The sequence below is a fragment of the Colossoma macropomum genome, unplaced genomic scaffold (assembly GCF_904425465.1).
Source record: "Colossoma macropomum unplaced genomic scaffold, Colossoma_macropomum, whole genome shotgun sequence".
In the NCBI taxonomy this organism is placed as follows: Eukaryota; Metazoa; Chordata; class Actinopteri; order Characiformes; family Serrasalmidae; genus Colossoma; species Colossoma macropomum.
In genome coordinates this window covers 10014384-10038954 of record NW_023494791.1, presented here as the reverse complement: position 1 = coordinate 10038954, position 24571 = coordinate 10014384, and the positions used below count along the sequence as shown (strand labels likewise).

At 39.3% G+C, this 24571-nt stretch overlaps 1 protein-coding gene across 2 annotated transcripts in view; it reads right to left on the bottom strand.

Moving 5' to 3' along the window:
* Positions 1-5659: 5659 nt before the first annotated feature.
* The window catches only part of plekhh2 (pleckstrin homology domain containing, family H (with MyTH4 domain) member 2), a 45984-nt gene continuing 27072 nt past the window's right edge, over positions 5660-24571 (bottom strand). For both annotated transcript variants that reach the window (XM_036573811.1, XM_036573812.1), the window contains exons 12-30: positions 23966-24102; positions 23761-23874; positions 23572-23658; positions 23319-23477; positions 21536-21616; positions 21241-21417; positions 20359-20467; positions 19884-19996; positions 19403-19582; positions 16987-17084; positions 14850-15027; positions 14600-14755; positions 13130-13227; positions 12874-13015; positions 12011-12156; positions 10813-10942; positions 10633-10719; positions 10393-10542; positions 5660-8508 (exon numbers count right to left, since the gene is read on the bottom strand). In XM_036573811.1, the coding sequence (XP_036429704.1) occupies positions 8329-8508; positions 10393-10542; positions 10633-10719; positions 10813-10942; positions 12011-12156; positions 12874-13015; positions 13130-13227; positions 14600-14755; positions 14850-15027; positions 16987-17084; positions 19403-19582; positions 19884-19996; positions 20359-20467; positions 21241-21417; positions 21536-21616; positions 23319-23477; positions 23572-23658; positions 23761-23874; positions 23966-24102 (2522 nt within the window). In that variant the 3' untranslated portion in view covers positions 5660-8328. The remainder of the gene's footprint in view (positions 8509-10392; positions 10543-10632; positions 10720-10812; positions 10943-12010; positions 12157-12873; positions 13016-13129; positions 13228-14599; positions 14756-14849; positions 15028-16986; positions 17085-19402; positions 19583-19883; positions 19997-20358; positions 20468-21240; positions 21418-21535; positions 21617-23318; positions 23478-23571; positions 23659-23760; positions 23875-23965; positions 24103-24571) is intronic.

Genomic DNA, 24571 nt, shown 5'->3' with positions numbered 1-24571 from the left:
TAGCACTCAATTGTGTGTACACATACTGTTTCAGGATATGCGAGGTTGTCTACAGACATTTCAGGTAGCGACTTGGTGGAAGAACACGGCTGGTATCGTGGGGGAGGGGAAGGGTGGAGTCTCTCCCTATAGATCTTTGCTTTTGTATGTGTTCAGTTTATACTATCTTATACTAACACATTTTACTGAGGCAAGAATGCATTTATTTTATTTTTCAGTAATCTGAAGTTTTGTTTTATCAAAACCCTTCTCAGTTGAAAAGGGTGCCTGGTAAATCTCCATTGATGGTGAAACTTCATCTGAAAACCGGCTTTACAAGTTCTTTACTTTTTCCCCTCCTTTCTCACACTGACTGTTCTGTTACCTGAGCACAATAGGTTTTTCTGTCTGGTTCTTTCCCTACTAAAGACTTTGTAATTTGAAACCTGGTGAGAGATTCCATATCATGTCCCTTCTTGCACGTGGTGTGGTGTATGCTGGTCTCACATAAATCCCACTGATGTGCTCATACTTGTGAAGCACTGGATGCTTCCTGAGGCAGGATGTTGATGTTTAAAGCTGTTAGGAATTTGTGAAATCTTGCTTGCCCACATTAAGAATGGGTAACCTAAAACAGCACTTCATGTAGCAAACAATTAAACTCAAACTTTAAAAACATTCAAAGTGTTTAGGTTTTGATATGTATAGATTTGATTTAAGTTTATTCTAAATGCAACTGTTCTATCAAATTAGAGGTTTTAGCTTTAACAGTCCATTTAGTTGTTTTCACTGGGGTTCTTCCTGTTATGAACTGTTTGGATGGGTATTCTGGCACAATACTCTAACATTTTAGACAATGCAGAAGTTCCTCTTTCTCGTTATGGAATCCCTGCGTGTGGCATTAAATAAGTAATGATGTTCATTATTTTCATTTTGCCCAGGGGAAAAATAATCCTAGCATACCAACACATTACACAGAGCTTAGTGAAAAACACACATAGTATTCAGGGTATTTTTGAAAGCTCCTCCTGTTCAGGCAGCCAGGAAGTGTCAGTTGCTGCCACACCTGTTCTCATGGAGCAGCAGGCAAATGTAAGGCAACATTTGAATGAGGCTCATCTCTGTGGTGGAAATCTGAGGGCATCTGACTCACTGTAGGCCTAGTTTCGAATGTTGTGAAACACACAGACACCTACACTGAGTTACACAGTAGATCTTCTCAGGACTGGCCTTAATCACTCTGCAAGGTGTTTCATGAAATACCCATTTGACTTTGACACCATAATACTTGAAGGGGAATTCCATAGAATTTTAGAAACATTTTAATTCAGTAAATCAGTAAGACGTGAGCAGTTGTTCCGAGTGGTTTGACGTAAAAGTCTCCATTCTAGAGAAACTAGGAACCAAACTCTAGTTTGTGTTGTTACATAAAATAAAATAGATTGTTTTCAAACCACATTTATGGCGGAGAGGTACATGCAAGGTGTCGTAAGGCAAAAGAGTCCCCAAAGAAAACTTGTTTCTTTGGATTTGTCACGACTTTATCAGCGTACTGTTGTTGTCAGAAGAAAACCTCATATCTCCATTTTTGACGTTTTTCGGCTTTTGACATAATTTGAAAATACCTACTGCCCTTTACATTGTCTGTGAATTTCATGATGAATGGAGCAAAAGAAATGACCTAAAATGACTTGGAAAGAAGTCTGGTTCCATTGACTTACATTAAAAGTAGCTTTTTTTCCTTCTCCTGTAAAATGATCCTTTTGGAGATACGAGGTTTTCTTCCCACCACAGCAATATTTAAGAAATAAAACCTCAGTGGTCGTTTTGGGGTAGTGCATAAAATGGTGATATTTGTGTTGTTGACTTTGTGACCCCTGGTTCCTCTCACCACCACTGTAAAGAAATCTGAGTCTGTAAGTTGTATAAGGCACTATTTCACATCAACCGCTATTAATGACTTTGTTTACATCTCAACAATTAATTTATGTAGAAATTCTCTGTATTAAAGTTCCCCTTTAATACATTCTCCATTTTAGGTGAAACATCATTAATTACAAAACAGACTGTGCCAGAGAGCTGAGGAGTGAGCCTGCGTGACTCTAATACTTGCTGCCTGGAATCAGGTTAGACCAGTCTGACTGCATTCAGTGTTGAACACACAGCCTGAGAGAGTGTTAGAGCTAATGCAGACTTCTCTCTCTGTCTTTCAGCCACAGCTGAGTTCAGGGACATATTTAGTTTTGATGGAAATAATGTGTTAGCTTTTAACAAGCATGCTCCTGAATGGCTAACCTGCTGGTAAAGTTTAACTGGCTCTACAAAAGCATCTATAAGCTTCCTGAAGCCTATTCAACATCCTTGGTGACAGACAGCTCACTGCAAATCTACTCTTCAGAGCAGCAGATAACAGGACCAGACCTACAGATTTAACTCTTGCCATGAACTGTTGTCACAAAAAAAAAAGGTACAAAAGGTACATTCATCAAGGTACAAACAATGTAAATGTGACTCCAAAGGTACGACAGTGGTTTTAGGTCCAGTTGTGTACCTTAAATAAGTTTTTTCCAGCTGAAAAGTACATATTAGTATATTTTCATAACCTAATGTTTTCAAACGGAACAATAAAAAAAAAGCCTGGAGGCGAGACGAGGTGTGTGGAGTCAATACATCTTAGGAAATATAATTTCAATGCATTATGGTACAATTATGTTCCCCGGCCAAAGCCACTGTGATGTACCCTTGAGGGCACCACTCCCTATTTATCTTTTAGAATTACTGTACCTTTAAGACTGATATATTTAATCTCTTAAAATCCCAGGCTTGTTACACTAACACTTACAGTTAACACTTACACTAATACTAACACTTATTTTTTCAGTAACTACAGGGACATTTATGCAAACTGCTTGAGCTACACTCTCAAAAATGATGGTTCCTCAAGGGTTCTTTAGTAAAGAAAATGCTTTTATATAGAACTATGAACACTTAAAGAACCATTTGCGTGATTAAATGGGTCTCTGCATGGTGAAATGGTTCTTCAGATTGATGGTGAATGTGTTGTATATGTACATGCAGAGAGACATTTAATCACGCAAATGGTTCTTTGAGTGTTCATACTATATAGAACCATTTTCTTTGCTGAAGAGCCCTTGAAGAGCTAAGTGTTTTAAGTGTGTATTCCTAGGTTATAGAAATGTGTAAAAAAACTTTGGGCCTGCCAGTGGGCCCTGGCCATTTAAGGGGTTAAAAGATCTCTGTCCTGATTGGCATACATTGCTTTTTTGTGACATCACAAAAACAACAAATGAACATTTGGCTGTTTTTACAGCTCAATTTCCATGTATGGACTGGGGAGTGAGCAGTTTTGAGCCTTTAACAGTGTTTATATACTACATCACACTCTTTTATATAAAAAAGGTCTTCTTTAAGCAGTAATCTGATTTTATTTCTGTGTGAAACTTATTTATCCTTGATGCTGAAAAGGTTAAAAAAATGACTGCGACAAATGTATGGAACTACTTTTCCTTCTCCTTCTCTCTGCTTCTTACACACACAGCACAGGCACTGATACACAAGGCTTTGTGAATGCTCTATAATGACACTCCTGACTATACGTGTCTTCTGAGTTTTTATATGTAATGTCGATGATGGCAAAGTTCTCTTTGGGGACTATTTTGCCTTACCACGCCCAACGTTATAATGGATTATAATACATTTTAAACCAAACCTTTATCACAAAAGTATTGCTAAGTATTGTCTCAGGCCCAAGCAGCATATATCTAACCACTTCATGTAATAATTATCTGTGAAGTTTCAGAGGCATTAAACCCTTCAGACGTCTGGTTCCTATCCCCACCATTCTGAACAAATTTGACTTTGTAAGTTTCTCTAGAAAGGAGCATTTCACACCAAACCACTCTGAACGACTTTGTTTACATCCCAACCATTTAATAATGTAGAATTTTGGTTCAGTTGGTAGAGTTCCCCTTTAAATCATCTTCTTTACGTCTCCTAACTCAGGCCTTCAGGGTTTGTTAATTATAGGAGGCCCATACTTTTAATGTTTTATCATGATGGTGACGAAATCACTGAACGTGACTTTAATATCATCCTATAAAGAAAGTTTTTCACACTGACTAAGCTCTCGGTGGGGGGCTGACTCACTCTCCACCTTGTTTTCCTTCAGATTCTTTTGTCTTTGCTCGACTTTTTTAGCCTCTTCCATAACAGAGCCTGCAGCAATCCTTTCACAGAGTAGTTCAGACAGGTTTTTGGGTGGGTCACTTTCAGCCCTCCCCCCTACACTCTCATACCTGAAGTCATTCAGTGTGTTTCCATGGCAATGGAAAGAGGAAAAGCCAACCAGGTGAGGCATGTGAAACAGTAGGCGGGACCCTGTGACGACAAGGTTGCTGCTATCGACGATACTGCAAAGCCGCTGACGGTTCAGTGAAACCACAGAGTCAAATTCCAGTTTTCTGGAAAACGTCTCAGGTTAAAAAATACTTCAGCAACTGTTCTTTGTTACTAAATTTAAGTAGGCCTATTGGAAGAGTTGTACTCAAGTATTACTGGAACTCGATTCGTGTACTTTAACTATACTTTTCACTCCTTACATTTTCATTTAGACTTTCAAACTATTCCTTACAAATCTGAAAGCCTGTGAGACTCTTCATCTAAAAAAATTATCTAGCCAATCAGCCAAGTTCCCACATACTTTACTGTTATTAAAACATCCAATTAAATTCACATCAGTCTAAAATAAAGGACCAGTAGCACCCATTAGCCACCCCAAAACACACCACCAAAAAAACTTTTTTGTTAACAAATTTACTTTTTACTTTTAAATACTTGAGTATATTTAAATGTTGATACTTTTTGGCTCTTTTCCACTTTTAATCTCATAATATTTTGACATAGGCTCATGTAACAGGGAATTCCACTGATTTTTCAAAATTTCTTTATAATTTAATATTTATGACATCAACAAAGTCATTCAAAGCGGTTTGAGTGAAATGCTTCTTTCTAGAAAATCAGAATTGTTCACAGTGGTGGTGATGTGAACAGTGTTCACTGCCTCTAAAAGCTCCCTCACGTTAAGTTTTTACATATAATGGTTCTGAGTACGCTGCCTGATGCCTGAGAGATTGCCTTATGATAGTTTTGAGATAAGGTTTTGGTCTAAAACATATTTTTAAAAGTCATTCATAGTGGAGAGGGAAAAATATTTCTCAGATTTACATTTTTTTTTATCATCAACATTACCTATAAAACTCAGAAGAGATGTGTGGGTTCACTGGTGGTTTTGGACAGTAAATAAAATGGTTATATTTGTGTTTAGGCATTGAGAGCCCTGGTTCCCATCACCACCACTGTAAAGAAATCAGTCTTTAAGTTTCTCTGCAGTTAACTATTTCACATCAAAACAATCTGAATGAATTTGTTAACATCTCAATGGTTGAATTAGTTACAATTTTTGAAAAATCATTAGAATTCCCCTTTACGTGCAGTTTCTCTGTACTTGTTCCACCACTGCTACTCCTCGGCTTAAAGCAATTCACCAAAATGGTTGCCTGCTGATATCATCTGTCTAGTTCTCTAGACTCTAAAGACCACAGAAGCGAATGAAACCTCTTCTACAAATAGACACAGACACACACACACACAAAATGCGAAATGAAAAATATGATGGTGTTTAAGCTTTAATTACAATTAAATACTATGAGAAAATGAACAAACATGTAAGTACAATACAGTAGATGCAGGAACCAAGAGACAGCACCTTGCCTCCTGTACTCTGGGATTATAAGATTGGCCAAAAACCAAAACTACTCAAGATATTCAGATAGCGCGCCCATGCCAGAGAACTGATATGGCAGTTAAGATCCATGGTGTATATAACAGCTTCACGCTGATACTTCCAAGAGTAAAACAGATAAGAGCAACACCGATTATCAAAGTCCTCTGTTTAATTTTGTAAATCATAGAAATAAAAGAGAAAAGTTATAGTGGAAAGGCAAGTTTACACACTCTGCACTTTGCTCTTATGCTCAGTATATTTAACCACAAGTTTGGTAAAATGTGAGGTTCCACTTCCTGTTTGTGCACTGAGAAAACCTAATAACAGTTTACTTCATCTCATAATACGACATTGACATAATCATGCCATAAACAGATCTTGGCAGAGTCCACCTCCTCGCATCTACACACTTCATCCATTTTATTAGGTCCACTTACGTGTATGTAGGTGCACTTTGTAGTTTTACAATTACAGACTGTAGTCCATCTGTGTCTTTGCATACTATGTTAGCCCCCACAGGACCACCACAGCACAGGCATTATTTGGGTGGTGGATCATTCTCAGCATTGCAGTGACACTGACGTGGTGGTGGTGTGTTAGTGTGTGCTGTGCTGGTCTGAGTGGATCAGACACAGCAGTGCTGCTGGAGTTTTTAAACACTGTGTCTACTCACTGTCCACTCCATTAGACACTCCTACCTTGTCAGTCCACCTTGTAGATGTAAAGTCGGTAGGGGTGTGTTAGTGTGCGTTGCGCTGGTACAAGTGGATCAGACACAGCAGTTTCCTAATGAAGTAGCCGTTCAGAGTATATTTAACAAAATTAGCATGTGACATAATCTGTCATGACAGTACTGGCATCAGAACAAGACACTGAGTGCTTTTACATGCACTTAATAGTCTGATAACTGCAGAAAATCTAATTTTATCAGCAATCCGATCAACGTGTTTACGTACACTTGAGTAATCAGATAATGGGGAAACTCTGGGTCTACATGAGTCAGGCAGGATTTCTGAGTAAGAGTTCACATGCACTGAGAAATCTGATTACTGAGTTAAAATCTAGCTCTCTTTATCAGATTTCTTAATTGGATTTCTAGACCTTACTCAGGTCTAAGAAAACAGAGTGTGCTGTTTACATGACCATTTGAATCATCAGATAACTGATTGACTAAAACAAATGATCGGATTATTATTATTAATAATAATTACAATAATAATTTCTATTTATTTAGCACTTTTCATGCCGGTGGCAGCTCAAAGTGCTTTATAGTCGGGTGATAAAAAAAACAGTTATACTAGAAATTATAAGCATTAATTTAGAATCATAAGAAAAAAAATGTAAAATGCATGTAAACGCACTCACTGTTTTATTAATGAACAAAATCCGTCATGACGGTATGACATCTTCCATGACTAGTTTATGGCATGGTTATGGCAATGTTATGTATAAAGGTTTAAGTAAAGTGTGACCAAAAATACTTGCTGTTCGCTCTGAGTACCCTTTTTGGCCAGAAGGGTGAAAAACCACCTTGAATCTCCGAAAACTCTTCCTCCTTCCAGAGCCATCCTCTCTTTTCTATGCCTAATGTCAGTCTTCTAACGCCAGCACAACACCATCCCTGCTCCAATACAACCTCCAAACATTCTTCATCAGTCAGACATACTTACTTTACTTCATCAAGTGAACAAATCTTTTATCTATATGCAAACGCTCAGCATTACATTCCATTGACATGTTTTTCTTTCGTTCACCCGCACATCTGTTCTACTGCAGCATTTCTTAGGAAGAAGAGTTACTGTTCACTTATTACTCTGGAATGTCCTTTTCCTTTCCTGAAGTCAGGGTAAACATATCTCTGGTATACATCAGTATTAATCATGGAGTTCATTAATTGATTGAATAAATAGCGTCTGCTTACATTTCTTTGAAATGATACTTACTTATTATATTTGGTTAGTCGATACTGGCTTTAGCCTATGTTCTGTAACACCTGTGGCCTCATTGTACTTCATCATATCATGACATACATAATATGATCCATGTAACTTTAACAGCTTTTCTGTGTGAGATGTAAGAAGAAAGGGAAGGATATATTTCTCAATACACCAACCAACTTCATCCCAACGACAGGCCAAAGAATGAAGCAATATGCAAATCAGGTGTAAGTTCCTGCTCCCATGCATTAGAGCACTTCCTCTTCATTTGAATATTTAGCACATGTTCTCTCTGAGTGTCAGTGTGGTATTTCACAAACGGAGAATGTTAGCCATATTATATAAGCCAAAAGGTTAAGCCTGGCCAATAGGAGGAGAGCTGAGGGCACATTACTACTGAACAGTCATCACTTTTGGCTTAAACTGTCCAGCTTGTGGGATACCTACTAGTGCACTGGTCACCAGGCCTGCTCCTGGGTTACCTGATCTACCACACCGATCCTTCTGATAATTGTTTTCAGAAGACATTGATTAGCTGGACATTTAGCTGGATGTGTTATTGGTGAAATCCCCAAGATGTGATTGAGAGACACTCCACTGGGAGGAGCATCACAGCAGTGTGGGAGCTTTGCTGGGTCTGGAGGAGGTCGCAGGAGGGGATTTGCTACGTTGCTCTCCGACTTGGGTCTGGGCCAGAAGCAAGGCTGGGGCTGAGAGATGGTGGGCTGCCGACTTCTGCTGGTGGGCGCTGTTGATGTAGCTGGCCATGAGTAAGGTCAACTCCTGGATCTGACACAACACAATTATTACCTTTACATAAACACAAAAGCCTGATTGCAACCCTTAGTTAGTCTAAGAAACTGGACATAACCAAGATGTTTACATGAGTTGTATAAAAGACTAGGCAATGTATAGTCCTGTTTACATGCATGCCAGCATATTCTGATTTAAAGGGGAATTCCACCGATTGTTCAAAATTTCTGCATATTTCAGAGACATCAAACATTCAACTTGGATTTTCTTACAGTGGTGTAGCCATGTAGCCATTTTATTTACTATCCAAAACCACAAGTGGACCTACATGTGTCTTCTGAGCTTTACCTGTAATGCTGATAATGGTCAGGGTTGGGAAGTAACAATGTATGTCACCTGTGATTGGCCTGTGAGTTACCAAGAAAATGATGGAAAAAGTGAAGAAAAGAAAAGCAGCTGATAAGGCAGATTAGTCATGTAATCCATAGAAAGCAATGATGTGTATATATTTTTGCAGGTAAAAACATGTCAGCAAAAAATTTCCATCCATGGCCTTATATAGAAGAACTATTTGACCTGGTTGGTTCAAAAAACATGTCTTGATGCTCTACCAAAAAAAACAAAACAAAAACAAAAACAAAAAAAAACGTACATTTTACAGATGATGCATGCAGGTCTGCCATAAACCATTCTTTATGTTCAATGTAATGGTACATCTAATTAATTAAAATAGAAAACTTAAATACTAAATGCATTAACATTTTTTAAATAGGTACTTTTACCTTTTCTCTCTAAGTACATTTAGGAGTGTGTGCTATTTTTACATGAGTAAAACAAGTAAAACATATATCAACGTTTAACAGAGCACTTGTACTATTACTTGAGTAATTGTGTACTTGTACCACAACTGATAATGATAAAATAGTATGATAAAAATATGATAAAAAAAAAACAAAACAAAACAAAAATCTTTCTGTGGGGACTATTTTGCCTTACAACACCCTGCATGTACCTCTCCACCATGAATGGATTTTAAAAATACGTTTTAGGCCAAACTCTTCTATCATAAACCGGATTCTCAGATGTCAGGCGTATTCCTAACTTTTTCACGAAATACCCTTCTGTGATGGAGCTTGTACAGGTGTACATGTGGATCCTGTTTCCTATCAGCACTGCTGTGAACAATTCTGTTTCTCTAGAAGAAAGAATTTCACATCAACCACTCTGAATGGCTTTGTTTACATCTTTGCCATTTACTTATGCAGAAATTTTTAAAAAATCAGAGGAATTCCCCTTTAACTCCCCCCTTTGTGACACACTTTTACATGTCATTTAAGCCATTTAAAAATACTGGCGACACTTTTTTCCTACCATCTTAAACATGATGTCTCTTTCTGCCATTTTTAATTTGATGGACGTCTCATCTTCATGCAAAAGTGCTGCAAAATCTCGCAAAAACACTAAGAGCCACAGGAGTGATCTATGTGTTTATATGTTTAAATACATCTCAAGTAGACTGGCTGATATCAAGCTGGACACATTTAACTTGCATTAAGCTTAGGGTGGACCATGACGATCCATGCTCTTTACATATTCATGTCCTAGACATACACCGAACCATTGGCATGCATGTCAAAACAGTCAATGAAGTAACTTTAACAGCAACAGGCTATATAGGACATGAGAAGAAATGGAAGACTATATTTCTCCATATGCTTATAGATTTCATCCAGATACCACACATAGGCTTGAGGAAGAACATACAGGTTTATGTCTATACAGATCTAAGAACTTTAAACACAAATCAGATATTAGGCATAAGCACTTAAATACAAATCAGTTATATTAGGTATAAGGATTTTGATATGCCGGTTTATAACTCTACATGAACTATAATAACAGGGCTGATACTATCCCTACCTTGGAAGGGCTCATAGCATACAAGAGCTTCTCTGTGGGCTTGTCTCTGACTGTGTTGCTTGCAGAGCTCTGAGACACCACCAGCATGAAGTCCTGGCGATAGCCTCCAAACACTGCAATGTTCTTGTGGGAGTAGGACACCAGGAGTTTCTAAACAATCAGGAGAGCAGGAGATGACTTAGGTACCTGAGAAAACTGCTTTTAATCACATAAAATGAATCAGCAGGGAAGTCTTCTCACTATGGAGGTGAATTCCAGCACGCTCAGTCCATCCTCATGTACCGCTAGCCACACGTGTGTGTTCTGCTGAGGAGAGGGTGACAAGGGCTACAAGCAAATGGAGGAAAGAAAGAGAAGCAACAAATAAAGAAAAACACTAAGCACCCTATATTGATCCATATATGAGCCACGCTCTCCCACCTCAGCCTCAAACAGCTTGGCTCCGAAGAAAGGCCACTTGCGAGCCACTGTCAGGTAAATCCGCACACACTCAGAGGTGCTCCGGCCCCTCAACGACGCCCACCGAGCTGAGAGCCTCTGACCTAACTGGCTGGTAAAACAAGGGGGAGGAAAACACAGCAGAGATGAATTTTAATTTATTAATAAATAAATAAAACAGAAAATATTAAGCTAAAAGACATTAGGTAGGCCTGTCTAGAAATACGCATTTGGCAGGTGTACCTAACAGGACGTCATTCAAGGTACAACAAGTTCCAGTAGTAATAAGTGTATTACAACTAATCATACAGGTTCCTCAACAAAGGGGAATTCCACTGATGTTTCAAATCATCTGCATAATTAAATGGGTAAGACGTAAACAGAGTCATTAAGAGTGGTTTGACATAAAATGCTGCATTCTAGAAAACCTTGAGCTGAGTCTGGATTGCTCACAGTGGTGGTGATAGAAACCAGATGTCCGAAGCACTTAATGCCTCTGAAAGCTCCCTCATAGAAGGTTATTATACAAAATGGATACGGACGCACTGACTGATACATTATCATTTTGAGATAAGCTTTTGACCTAAAATCTCTTTTTTTTAACCATTAATGGCAAAAAGGAACATGTAGGGCTTTATAAGGCAAAACAGTACCAAAAGAAAACTTTTTTTTCGGGGGGAGGACATACCACCATGTTAACATTGTCAACATTACATATAAAACCTCATGTAGGATCACTGGCTGCTGTGGGTAGAAAATAAAATGACTATATGTGCATTGTAAACATAACAGCTCCTGGTTCTGAACCACCACTGTAATGAAATCCAAGTTAGTAAGTTTCTCTACAATGAACTATTTCATATCAAAACACTGTGAATGACTTTTTTCACATCAAAAATACTGAATTATGCAGAATTATTGAAAAGTTGGTGGAATTTCCCTTTAAGTAAATCTATAACACAGGCATCCCTAATGTTTGTGTACTCTGTGTACCTGTCAGTCTAGAATGTAACTAAACTACAGCACCAGGGTGTGTTTCCCGAAAGCACCGCAGCACAAAGATCACACAATAGCAGTGTAAGTATCCTTTTGAATGGCTGGTGTAATAGATAAAGTTACTGGAACACTGTGATGCGTTTGGGAAGATGGCCCAGTGTGTTTCTATGTGAATGGCGTTTACCTCAGCTGCTCCTCTGAGCAGGCCCGTCTGTAGTGCTTCGGGTAAAAGCGCTCTAGAACCTGTTTGAGAGTCTGCTTAGATTTAGCCTGTCCAGAACCTGAGCCGCCTGCACAGGAGAACGGCCGCTCAAAGTCTCCAAACTCCACCTGTGGAGGATATAAAGGACATTTTGGACCAAAGATAAGCACTTAGAGGGATACTTAGCAGATCTTAAGTGAAGACTAACAGCAAGTAATCACATCTAACCAGATCTGTTCATTTCTGTTTCATTTCTTTTCATCCACTTACATGATAACATGTTAAAGGGCTCATATCATGGAAAAACAACATTTCCCTAATGTGACGCCTCCCTCTGGCATGGCTGGAACTACAGCCAACACAAAACTACAATTCCCAGAACCCCTCGCTGCCTCACATGACTCAGAACTCCAGCCGATCAGTGCTCAGCTTCACCAGACATGACTGATTACACACACACCTGTTCCTCATTTCAGGTGCTTGTTAGTTTGCAGAAACAGCCCATTTTGATTAATAGTTTTTTGTGATGTCACAAAAATCAACATATTTACAAACATATTGATATTTTAGCTTCGTAATTTTTAAATTTGTGGCTTTGTGGCTCTTTGTTTTGGTGCGCAAGTCATTTTTCCCACAATGGTCATATAAAAATGATTTATGGCTGTTTTGGTACATAAACACAACAAAATGTAATAAACAGATATAAAAAAAATATACGAAACATGTCTTTTAATATTTGTCCAAACTTTTGAAATTATGAGGTAAATGGAAGTGTTACTTCAACTAAATCTAACCATCATGGGAGGAAAGTATATCATTTTGCCTACACTGAATCTCCCACACACCTGAGCGAGCAGTGCAGACATTTCTAAGGCCAGTTCTTTGTTTACAGGAAAGTGACCCGCTGCAATCTCCTCGTTAGTCTGATAGGCCAAAAGCAGGCGCTCTCTCTCCGTTTCTCCTCTCAGCTGCTGGGAGAAGTACAACCTAGAGGGGGGCAAGAGAGAGGGTGGTAGAGTGAATGAGGATGTTGAAATTATCGCACTGACAGTTCTCTCTCACTGAGCTGAGGCAGATTCTAAAGGCAGTTTTCTCCATTACCTGTTCTTGTAAGTGAGTTTCACAGTCCTGGTGTTCTCAGATTTGCCTGTGTGAAGCTCCTTACAGGCTTGCTCCCATTTAGATATGATGTCACAAATCTGTAGAGGTGGCCACAAATGCCATTACAAATACAGGAGAAATTTTATTTTCTAGATTCAGCTCTATATGTACTGAATTTTTTTACTGAATTGTAAAAGGTAACACACCTTTTTAGTTTTTAAAAATGTTATTAATATGTTGGTTAGATGAATACAGAAGAACACAGGCTAGGTTGCTGACTTCTTATTGCAAGGATTTGTCAAATTCTACCAGCACTTGATTTAACTTAATGAAGAATTGATTAGATAAACTTGGTATTTTTTGTAACTGTAAAAACTGGACCTCCTTGAGGATACATAATGTGAAAGGCTAACAAGCCTATTTTTTTGTGGATTTTATATGACATACATGAAAAAACACAAAATGCACTTAGATACTGGAAATGCACCTGATTACATAATTGGTTCGATTTATGGAAGTTTATGTGACCAGTTTTGCATAAACTTTTCTTTTAAAATCAGGTATAAATTACTGACAGTGTCTCAAAAGTGTATCGCTGGGAGACTTTCCTAAACCATGGTGGCAGTTAGGGCTGAGCAATATGACAATATTTACTAATATCATGATAAATTAAGTCAAGATATGCCACAATATGCTTTTCTGAGCATATGATGGATATTGTCAGTTCTTAAAGAACACTGACCAACTGCATGTTTCATTAAAAAGAGAGCTTAATTAGTCCTGTTTAATTAGATTTAGTGCAGAACAGTTAGCAAAAAGTTAAATGAAAATAATTTGTAATAATTTGTCAAACTTCTGTTTCTGCTTCAACATATCAGATGTCAGAAAAAACAAATATAATCGCTCACTACTAGTAACAATTTTATCTGGTAATAGAAAGACACTACCTATTTAAGACTCCCTGTGTCATTGTGTTATTGTTTCCTAAATTCTAATGAGCCAGAGTAAAATCATGGCCCATGAATGTTTTAGTGAGAAAGAACTTTATTAACACTACAATCCCTTCATGACTCAACTTACATTTTGTCTTTTGCCCTGAGCTTATTGACTGCTCAATGGTTGCCAACGTCCAGTACTTTTGTGCCTTTCAAATCCTGCACTTCACAAATATAGCGCAATTAGTATGCAGTCCTGTGTACAGACAGCATAATTAGCTACAGCTTTAGCAAACTTTAACATTCATTTCAGATGTATTGCGCTTACTGCGACTGCAACAGATCACATTTCTCATGTACATTCATCTGCTCTATAGTCTCTCTGTTCCAATTTCAGTTCATCTATTATTGTTCCATTATTTGTTCTGCTGTTGGTTCCTTCTATTAGTTCCTGAAAGCTACTGGCTCCTGTGCACTTTCCTGGAGGTGTGTGTGTGTGTGTGTGTGTGTGTGTATGGATTAGTAAGAGTCTGACCTTCAAACTGCCCTGCAGGTAGTGTTCCAAGGTTTGGCCTGTGGGGTCATCGGAGTAGAGACTAAAGCCAGACTGGCCTGTCTTTCTCATGCCAGTGTCCTGATTCAGACGGCTCTGGAACTCTTCCACTGTGGTGGAGGCATCAAAACCAACGACCTGTCAAAGCAACATACTTCATACAATCAGACACATTTAAAGCTCTGTACTTTTAAAGATGCTTTTCATTAATGAGCCCATCATTCTTAAAAACCTGGTAAGTGTTGTTGAGAAAGTGCACAGGCAGACTGAAGGGCAGTGAATGGTGGTACGGGTTCCTCAGTAAGATGGACAGGATCTCCATGCGCGAGGGTCTAGCCTGTCGATCACCTTTCTGTTGGGTTCTCTCCACTGAGCGCTGACAGTAGATGGCATACTTCCCCACCTCTGTCCTGTGGTTAGAGAGGTGAAGCGTTACTTTTTGATTTCATATATGACAGTATATACAATATACATTCTATGGCCACTTTAAAAGAACCCCAACAGCAGCTCTGTGGTCAGAGTCTGACCAGTGATGAATGGGTTTAGATGGCTGACAAGTGGAGCTGTGAAGTTAATAGGTGGGATACAGTCTGTAACTTTACAGTCTGTATAGTGGCTCCTTAAGGTAGGTTGACCTCATAGTGTGGCCAGTAATGTGGAACTACAAGACATGTACTACTAGTTTGATGAACAGTCAGTCTATGTCAGTCTGTAAGTGTGTCTTGACCAGATGTGGAAAGTAACACATTCAATCTACTCTTGTTACAGTACTTGAGGGTGTATTTCCCTGTAAAGGTACTTTTTTGGGTACAATTAAATCAAAGTGGTTCATTTCTAATAAAGTACTTTTACGTTGCTAATTAAATTTTTTATAATCATTACAGAGTAAAATCAAACGTGCAGTTTGGCTCATTTCCCCAATTAGAAGAAAGACTGGTTAAATTTAAAAAATCACTTCTGAAAACCAATCAAAGCAAAGTAGCTCAAAAAACACTACAGTTCAGCTGTGATGTGTTCAGATATGTCAAGTTTAGAGGAGACAGAGAGGATAACGTGAGGTTAACCAGCACATGAGGAGCATAATTTATCCAGTTTGTCATCTACATTACTTTTAAAATGAACTCCAGAATGATATTATTAGCAGCAGCCATCATACTTCTCAAAACTTTGCTTTTCACCCCGAGAAAGCATGCAAGCAGATTGCTGGATGTCAAACTAATCTTAGCTAAGCAGGTACTGTGTGCTTTTAATATGTTCTTCTTTAATATCTTAAAATAACAAGAATGATGAGTATTTATTTAAAGGGCCCATATCCTACACCGATCAGGCATAACATTATGACCACCTACTTGTTTCTGTGCTCATTGTCCATTTTATCAGCTCCACTTACTATATAGGTGCACTTTGTAGTTCTACAATTACAAACTGTAGTCCATCTGCACTGCTGTGTCTGATCCACCCAGTCCAGCGCAACACACACTAACCCACCACCACCACGTCAGTGTTACTGCAATGCTGAGAATGATCCACCACCCAAATAGTACCTGTTCTGTGAGGGTCCATGGGGGTCCTGACCACTGAAGAACAGGGTAAAAGGGGGCTAACAGAGTATGCAGAGAATCAGATGGACTACAGTCTGTAATTGTAGAACTACAAAGTGCACCTATATAGTAAGTGGTGCTGATAAAATGGACAATGAGCATAGAAACAAGGAGGTGGTCATAATGTTATGCCTGATCGGTGTATATTTATCTTGTGTTTTATTTTTTCCCTTGAGGTCCACTTTTAACATTTGTGTGGTTTTATGTATCAAAACTAGTCATAATTTACTTTCACATGACCATTTTCTAACCTCTCTTTATCCCTTAAAATTAAACAGGCTGTTATTGTTCTTTAAGCCTTTAAGACTGATATAAGATAAATGAGCTCTGTTCTGATTGGCTGTATTGTGCCTCAGTCTGAAGGGTCAGGGCTAAACAGCTGTAGGCTGAACAGGCAGATATGTAAATAAGTTGGTTCTCGTGACATCATAGAGATGATTCATTTAAAACAGGTTTTTTGCAGCTTAGTTTCCTGGACTACATGGACTGTAGTGAATGGTCTGTTTTGAAACTTAAACAATGTTTATCTTTTATTTCTTACTTCTTTATTTTAAAAGCAAGAGAAATATATGAGCCCTTTAAGATGCTGCATTTGTTTCATTGTGAGGGCCTGTGAGCTAACTTCAGTTAACATAAGCCAACATTTAAGGAGCTCATATGCAGTAGGTTTTAACTTATTTACTCTCACTAGAATGCTTTCCTTTATCAATATTTGTGTATTTTAAGTAGAGATGTTCAATACTCTTTCCACCCTTGGTGTCAACTCACCTAGAGTCAGCATGCTTTTTGAGGTGGACTTGAAGAAGCCAGAGGATGGGATGCTGGGGCAAGAAAAGCCCCACACACAGTGCCAGGAACTGCCAACCCTTTGGAGACAAACATGCACAAGAAAGCAAAAACAACCAATTACACTCACTGAGACACAAAACACTGCCCAACACTCCCCCTTGTGGAGACGCTGCACATTAACACTCTCCATGGTTTCACATTTGTAAACAAAGCACCTGTGCCCTCCCAGATGAGTCATCGCTGTGATCTCAGTTCAGTCTCCCATGAGTCATCAACAAGAACACAACAACAATCTAACCTGTAGTAATGAATCAGATTAGCTTGGAATTGAAACAAAAAATGAATGTGCATGAAAGATCGTCACGTTTTATAATTTGTCTTAGGAGGCAGAATTACTGAACCTGAACCAGCAGAGGTCTGTCCTGAGATCTGTAATACATGTCTGAAAGTGTTGTTTCTTACTAGTAAGTGTAGTAAATGAGTGAAGGTGTGAAGCAATGATCTGCTCAAAATAATGTGCTATTCCAAACATGTAACTAGGAATAGGGATTCTACATTACTGCTCAGAAATCATTGGGGATTCTGTACTAGCTTTAGGTTCAGGTTACTTTATTTGTACCTGTAGATAAATTTGGTTTGCAGTAGATGAGTCAGCATCCATCTTAACACAAATTTTACAAACAACACAAACAACTGACAATGACATAGAAAATAGAAGGTGCTCAAGGTTCCAGTCCAATTTGCAATATTACTACAACATATTCATCTGGGTAACGGCTGTTGGAACAAAGCTATTTTTATACCGCTTTGTTCTGCACTTTGGGACTATAAACCAACGTCTGGAGGGAAGAAGCTGAAATTCAGTATTCAAAGGGTGGGAGTCATCATTTAAAATTGAATCGGTTATCTGCCTTATCTGCCTAGTGTGCAAGGCCTCTAGGTTAAGCTGTATCAGCCTACAAGACCATTAGACTATTTGATTTAGGAACTTCCTGTTCCTTAAAGGTAGATTTCCAAATCACGCCATCAAAGAAAGGGTTGAAATCGATTCAATAAAACCACAACAGAATAAGGTCATCATGGTTTTATCAGTGTGAAAAAAGGACAGTCTCCTCAGAGAAAAAAGGACAGTCTCCTTCACAGTTTGCTTCAAAGTTCAGTTTTGAGTCAATAATTGTTCCGAGATATTCATAAATACTACTCAGATGAATGAGAATTATATACTATTGCCCACAAATGAATGAGGATTCTGTACTACTGCTCAGAAATCAATGACGATTATTACTCAGAAGTATGTAATTCTATACTGTTACTCAGAAATTATATGTAAATTTACACTGATCAGGCATAACATTATGACCACCTCCTCGTTTCTACGCTCATTATCCATTTTATCAGCTCCACTTACTATATAGGTGCACTTTGTAGTTCTACAATTACAGACTGTAGTCCATCTGATTCTCTGCATACTTTGTTAGCCCCCTTTTACCCTGTTCTTCAGTGGTCAGGACCCCCGTGGACCCTCACAGAAGCAGGTACTATTTGGGTGGTGGATCATTCTCAGCACTGCAGTAACACTGACGTGATGGTGGTGTGTTAGTGTGTGTTGTGCTGGTACGAGTGGATCAGACACAGCAGTGCTGCTGGAGTTTTTAAACACCCCAATGTCACTGCTGGACTGAGAATAGTCCACCAACCAAAAATATCCAGCCAACAGCGTCCTGTGGGCAGCATCCTGTGACCACGGATGAAGGACTAGAGGATGACCAACACAAACTGTGCAGCAGCAGATGAGCTATCGTCTCTGACTTTACATCTACAAGGTGGACTGACAAGGTAGGAGTGTCTAATAGAGTGGACAGTGAGTGGACACAGTGTTTAAAAACTACAGCAGCACTGCTGTGTCTGATCCACTCGTACCAGCACAACACACACTATCACACCACCACCACATCAGTGTAACTGCAGTGCTGAGAATGATCCACCACCCAAATAGTACCTGCTCTGTGAGGGTCCATGGGGGTTGGACAAGGTAAAAGGGGGCTAACAAAGTATGCAGAGAAACAGATGGACTACAGTCTGTAATTGTAGAACTACAAAGTGCACCTATATAGTAAGTGGAGCTGATAAAATGGACAATGAGCGTAGAAACAAGGAGGTGGTCATAATGTTATGCCTGATTGGTGTACACTATTACATAGAAATGAATGGGGATTCTAAAATATTACTAAAGTTACTAAAATTACTAAGAACATATGAATGAGAACTTTACACTACAGCTCACAAATGAATGAAAATTCTCTACTCTATGTGTGAGCCTGTGAAAGGCCTCCTAACCCAGTGATCTCCACATTAATGTCCTAAATGTGTGTGTGGCTATACAAGATGCCATCACCTGCAGCGGGCCTGGCTGGCCGTGGGGCTGCCTCCTACGTGTCTGTTTGATGAGCTGGCAGTAGATCTCGTTCTGCAGCTCAGGGTGTGTGAGACACACCTGTAGTGCACACTGGGCCAGTGTCACATGGTAGTCTATGGCCGGAGTGTCAATGGCTACATTGATGAAGAGCTGGCATGTCTGAAGAAGAAGCATGGTGCAGATTTAATATGGCAGCAGTGGTGGTATAAGTGAGATGTTGTGCTGAGGCATAATCAGCACATGGTCACTGCCGTAACCAAAACGTCTTACAGCAGTACGCTAATGTCATGAGATTTAATGTCAAATGATTTTTGACCATTGCTATTGGTCCATTCAGAATGAAACACAAACTGTGGAAAAAGCAGCTGATGTTTTTAAATGGTGTTATAAAAATTAAAAAAGATGTAAAAAAGCATGTATAATAAAAACAGTACACAGCATGGCTGGGCAGTATTCTGACCTTAAAAAGTTTGATGGCTTCAGTCTGCAGGGCTTGTGAAGGCAGGGTGGTGAGAGGGGAAGTTAGGCCTTCCTTACTGAAGCACAGCATGGGATGCCTCCACACCTGAGAGCCTGCGGAGGAGTAACGGAAACTGAGCCAAACGCATTCACTCGGACACATCCATACATTATATTGAGGTTCTTTATACTCACACATCTCATGTTTTATTAACACCTTAAAATCTCAGGCTTATTACATACAATGGGTCATTATTCAGTAACTACAAGGATTTCAATGCAAACTGGTTGAACTATTCTTAGGTTACAGAAGTGTGTAGCAAAGTTTTGGGCCTGCTGGCAGGCCCTGGCCATTTAAGGAGTTGAGAACCATGTCAATACAAATGTTCTTCAGGGAACCAAAAGTGGTTCTTCTAAGGCATTGCTTCAAAAAACTTGCATCTTTATGTTAAGAGTGTGTAGGAGTACAGTCCTACCTGGTTCACCGTCTACACTGAGCAGTTTGCCAACCAGCTGCTCAAACTCGGTCCCCACCTGCCCCATGCTCGCACCCGCTGCCACTGACAAGTGATAAAGCCACGCTGCCTAAACAGCATGGGATAAAAAACAGATCAGTGTGAAAGTCAAATTAAGCCAGGAACCCCAGTTTTAATTGGTCATTCTGTCCATTCTCCTCTCTTCACGAAACTGTTACAGTTTGAGCAGCGGCAGAACTTTAGTGTGCTATAGAACCATTTTCAAAAAGGTTCTATAAAGAACCATATACAGCGCATCTTCCATCAATCTCAAGAACTCTTTCATGATACAAATAATTCTTTAACCACGAGGGTTCTTTGAGTGTTCATGGTTCTATAAAGAACCATTTTCTTTACTAACAAACACTTGAAGATCTTTTTTTTAAGAGTGCACGTTCCACCAGACTGCAGGCATATAATTATACATATATATTTATATAATTATGTAATATATCAGAAATAAATATAATAAATATAACATCAAAGTTAGCTAGCCTTTGCCCTATTTAACCTGAAGGATTGTCTGGGTTCGGTCACCCTGCTGCACACCTTCTTGCTCACTCTACTGCAATTACAAACACTCTACTGTATTACAAACAATATGACACATTCTTGAGGCTCTTCTGTCTAGTCAGCTATGGGTGCACAGAGCCCACGGCACCCACTGAAGCTCCGCCAGTTTGGTGATTGTCAGTTACAGTAGCTGACTCATCGGGATTAAACAGTGAACATTTATAGGTCAGCATGATAAAAAGTTCATACTGTAACAACATCATTACTGTGCCAAAATAATTAAACAGGGAGAGCGGGTTAGGCTAGTTTACTGCCTGTTCCTGCTGTTACCTTCTCATGCTGGGAGTCTATAAGCAGGTAAGTGGGGGCCTGGTTTAGGGGCTGGATGGAAATGGTGGAGTGTGAAGACAGCCCACTCTGCTCCCTCTTACTGTCCTCATCTGAGTCACATGACTGCTCCACTTCTTCAACACGTGCCTCCCACAGCCTGATCTGACCCAGAGGGAACTGAGCAGAGACAGTGCAGCATGCATGAGTACACACACACACAAACACACACACACACACACACACACAAACTTGAGTGTAAAATGATGGTGTCATGGCACCAGAGGGCAGTGTGTACCTTGTCCTCTTGACATCTGAAGTAGTACAGTGTCTTCCCAATGAGCGCACACCACACCTGTTTAGAATAGCCATGCTTTACCTGAAAGAAGCACAAACATTATTTTAGTCTTCTACGTTAACACCACCTTAAAGGGTCCATATCTTACGTTTCTTAAATATTTGATTTAATCTTCCTGAGGTGCATGTATAACATTTGTGTGGTTTTATGTACCCAAATGACCATTTTCCAACCTCTCTTTTTCTCTTAGAATTAAAAAGTCTGTTTTTGTTACTGTGCCTTTAAGACTGATATATGCAAATGACCTCTGCTCTGATTGGCTGCTCTGTATTGTGTATTGTAGTTGGGGCTGAAACAACTTCATTTTGAGTGGGCGGGGCTTAACTGCTATGGGCTGAATAGGTGGATATATGAAATGTGTTGGTTTCCGTCACATCACAAAAAGGGTGATTTCCAAACGGGCCATTTTTGCAGCTTAGTTTCCATATACAGACTGAGGAGTGAATGGTATACTTTTAAAGTTTAAAACTAACATTTGCTTCTTTAGTTTACAACAGGAGATGCTAGGCTAATGTTGCTAACAAGCAACAGACCTTGACTGTTACCAAACTCATCTCATCTTTTACCAAACTCATCTCATCCAATATGTGGTATCATTCCAGGCAATGGATGACCAAACACAGGGCTATGTGAATTCTTAAGCACACAGACACATTATAAGGTAACTTGGCAGAGAAACTAAGCTTTACTAATTGTTTTAATAGACGTCATCTGAGTGTTCATGGCCTGCTTTAGTGGTACTGATACTTACTCTTACTTACTCTTGAAGTTAAGAGATAACAGCAGAAAGGAAGATGTTTAATTACATATAATACCCTAAATTGGGGTGCTATGTATAAAAAAGGCTGCGATTCCTACATGGTACATCTGATATACAGTCTTATTCAGAGGTTTGGGCACCCCTGGTCAAATGTTTTGTGAAAAAAGGTTCTTCTACAGTGAACACACTGTGGATGTGGTGACTTATTTTCACTTAGAAAATACAAGGAGTTCAAATTTTTGCATATGACTGTGGCTGTACTTTTTTAATTTCTTTTTTTTCTATTGTGTGGGGTAGACTTAAAGGGGAACTCCACCAATTTTTCAAAAATTCTGATTAATTAAATGGTTAAGATGTAAACAAAGTCATTCAGTGTAGTTTGGTGCAAAATACTTAATTCTAGAGAAACTTAGGAAGTCAGAATTGTTCACAGTGGTAGTGTTAGGAACCAGACGTCTGAAGAGCTTAAGGCCTCTAAAAGCTACATCACAGAAAGTTATTACATTAAATGGTTATGAATACTCAGCCTGATGTCTGAGACATTGTTTTACAGTAGTTTTGGCCTATTTTTACTTAATTTATTCTAATCTGTTCATGGTGGAGGGATACATTAAGGGTGTTCTAAGGCAAAATAGTCCCCAAAGAAAACTTTTTTTTTTTCAGATTTACCACTATTTTACCATCATCAACATTACCTATAAAAACATCAGAAGGCTTGTATACATTGGTGGTTTTGGATAGTAAATAAAATGGCTATATTTGTGTTGTAGACATTAGGACCCCTGGTTCCTATCACTACCACTGTAATAAAATCAGAGTCAGTAAGTTTCTCTACAAATGAACTATTTCGCATCAAACCACTCTGGATGACATTGCTTACATTTCAACCACTGAATTATGCAGACATTTAGAAAAAATGATAATTCCCCTTTAAGCAGAAAACAATGGCAATAATTGCAAAACCTTTATCAGGTGTCCCCTCATGGCTGGCCGGACATCAGGCTGGGTGAAGAGTGGACTGGCTGCTTTAACCCTCAGCACGCACTGCAGGACCCTCAGCCACTCCTCAAGCAGGTTAGGAGAGTCCGCCTTCAGATTATACACACGCTTTCCCGTCACCACCTGACCAGCACATACACACACACTCAGACACATGTAAACACGCACAAACACGCCAAGGTTTCCTTCCATGTGGACAATAACTACAGGAGAGTACCTGAAGCATTTGCTTGCCGTCCCCACGGGCAATGGTGCTGGAAGCACTGAGCTCAATTTGGCCTTGAGGTTTGCGGATGACATCGCTCTACAAAAAAGGAAATCATTTACCACCCTAACAGGAGCCACTAATCCTGCCATATAATCATGTACTATGAGCAATTACATTACATGTACACACAAGACTGACCGGTGACTTGTAATACAGCAGTTCTCCATCTTTCAGGACGAACCAACGGCGCTTCCACGTCTTCTTCCAGGTCTTCACCATCTTCAACAGGTATCCAGACTTTTCCATCGGCTCCTGGGTCACCACAACATTACCTCTTGAATGATTAACTGTGAGTAAACTAGTGGAACATGACTGTGTGTGTGCGCGTGTGTGTATTTCGTACACTCTTGCCGCTGTCACTACTGGCTGAGCAGGTCTTTGGCAGTTTGTTCTCAGGCTCTGAGCACTCTGTATCAGTAGAGTAGGCATCCGGTGGAATGGCGTAATCACTCTCAGACGCCATCGAAGACAGGGACACAGCTGAGGCAACAGAGGAGAAGGAAAGACCTGTGATTATGTGTGTTGGGGGCTGACTAATATATAGTTTGGCCGATAAAATGAACAGATTTATCCGCATCAGTGGAAATCACGTCAGTACAGCACCAGTAATGACAGAAGCTTCTTCGTTGATCCGCAGCTTTTTTGTCCATTTTGTCTAAAGAACTACTGAAAAATGTAGAACTCCTTGAATAAATGAATAACTTAATGGCCGTTTTGACTGGAAATAAAAAAAATGAAGGGTGGTCTCTTGACTCTGAATGAATGTTATATTAAAAAATACATTGTGCTGCTGCTTTGAACAACAACCAAACAAACTGTCAAGCGCTGAGGAGGTGGAGTTAAGTATAGTGGGAGTTTATGACTTCATTATTTCTTCTTCTAATTACTTCTGATGTTTATTTGGGTTCATGAAATCTGAAAATCTCTCTAGTTTTAGTTAAACAGTGCT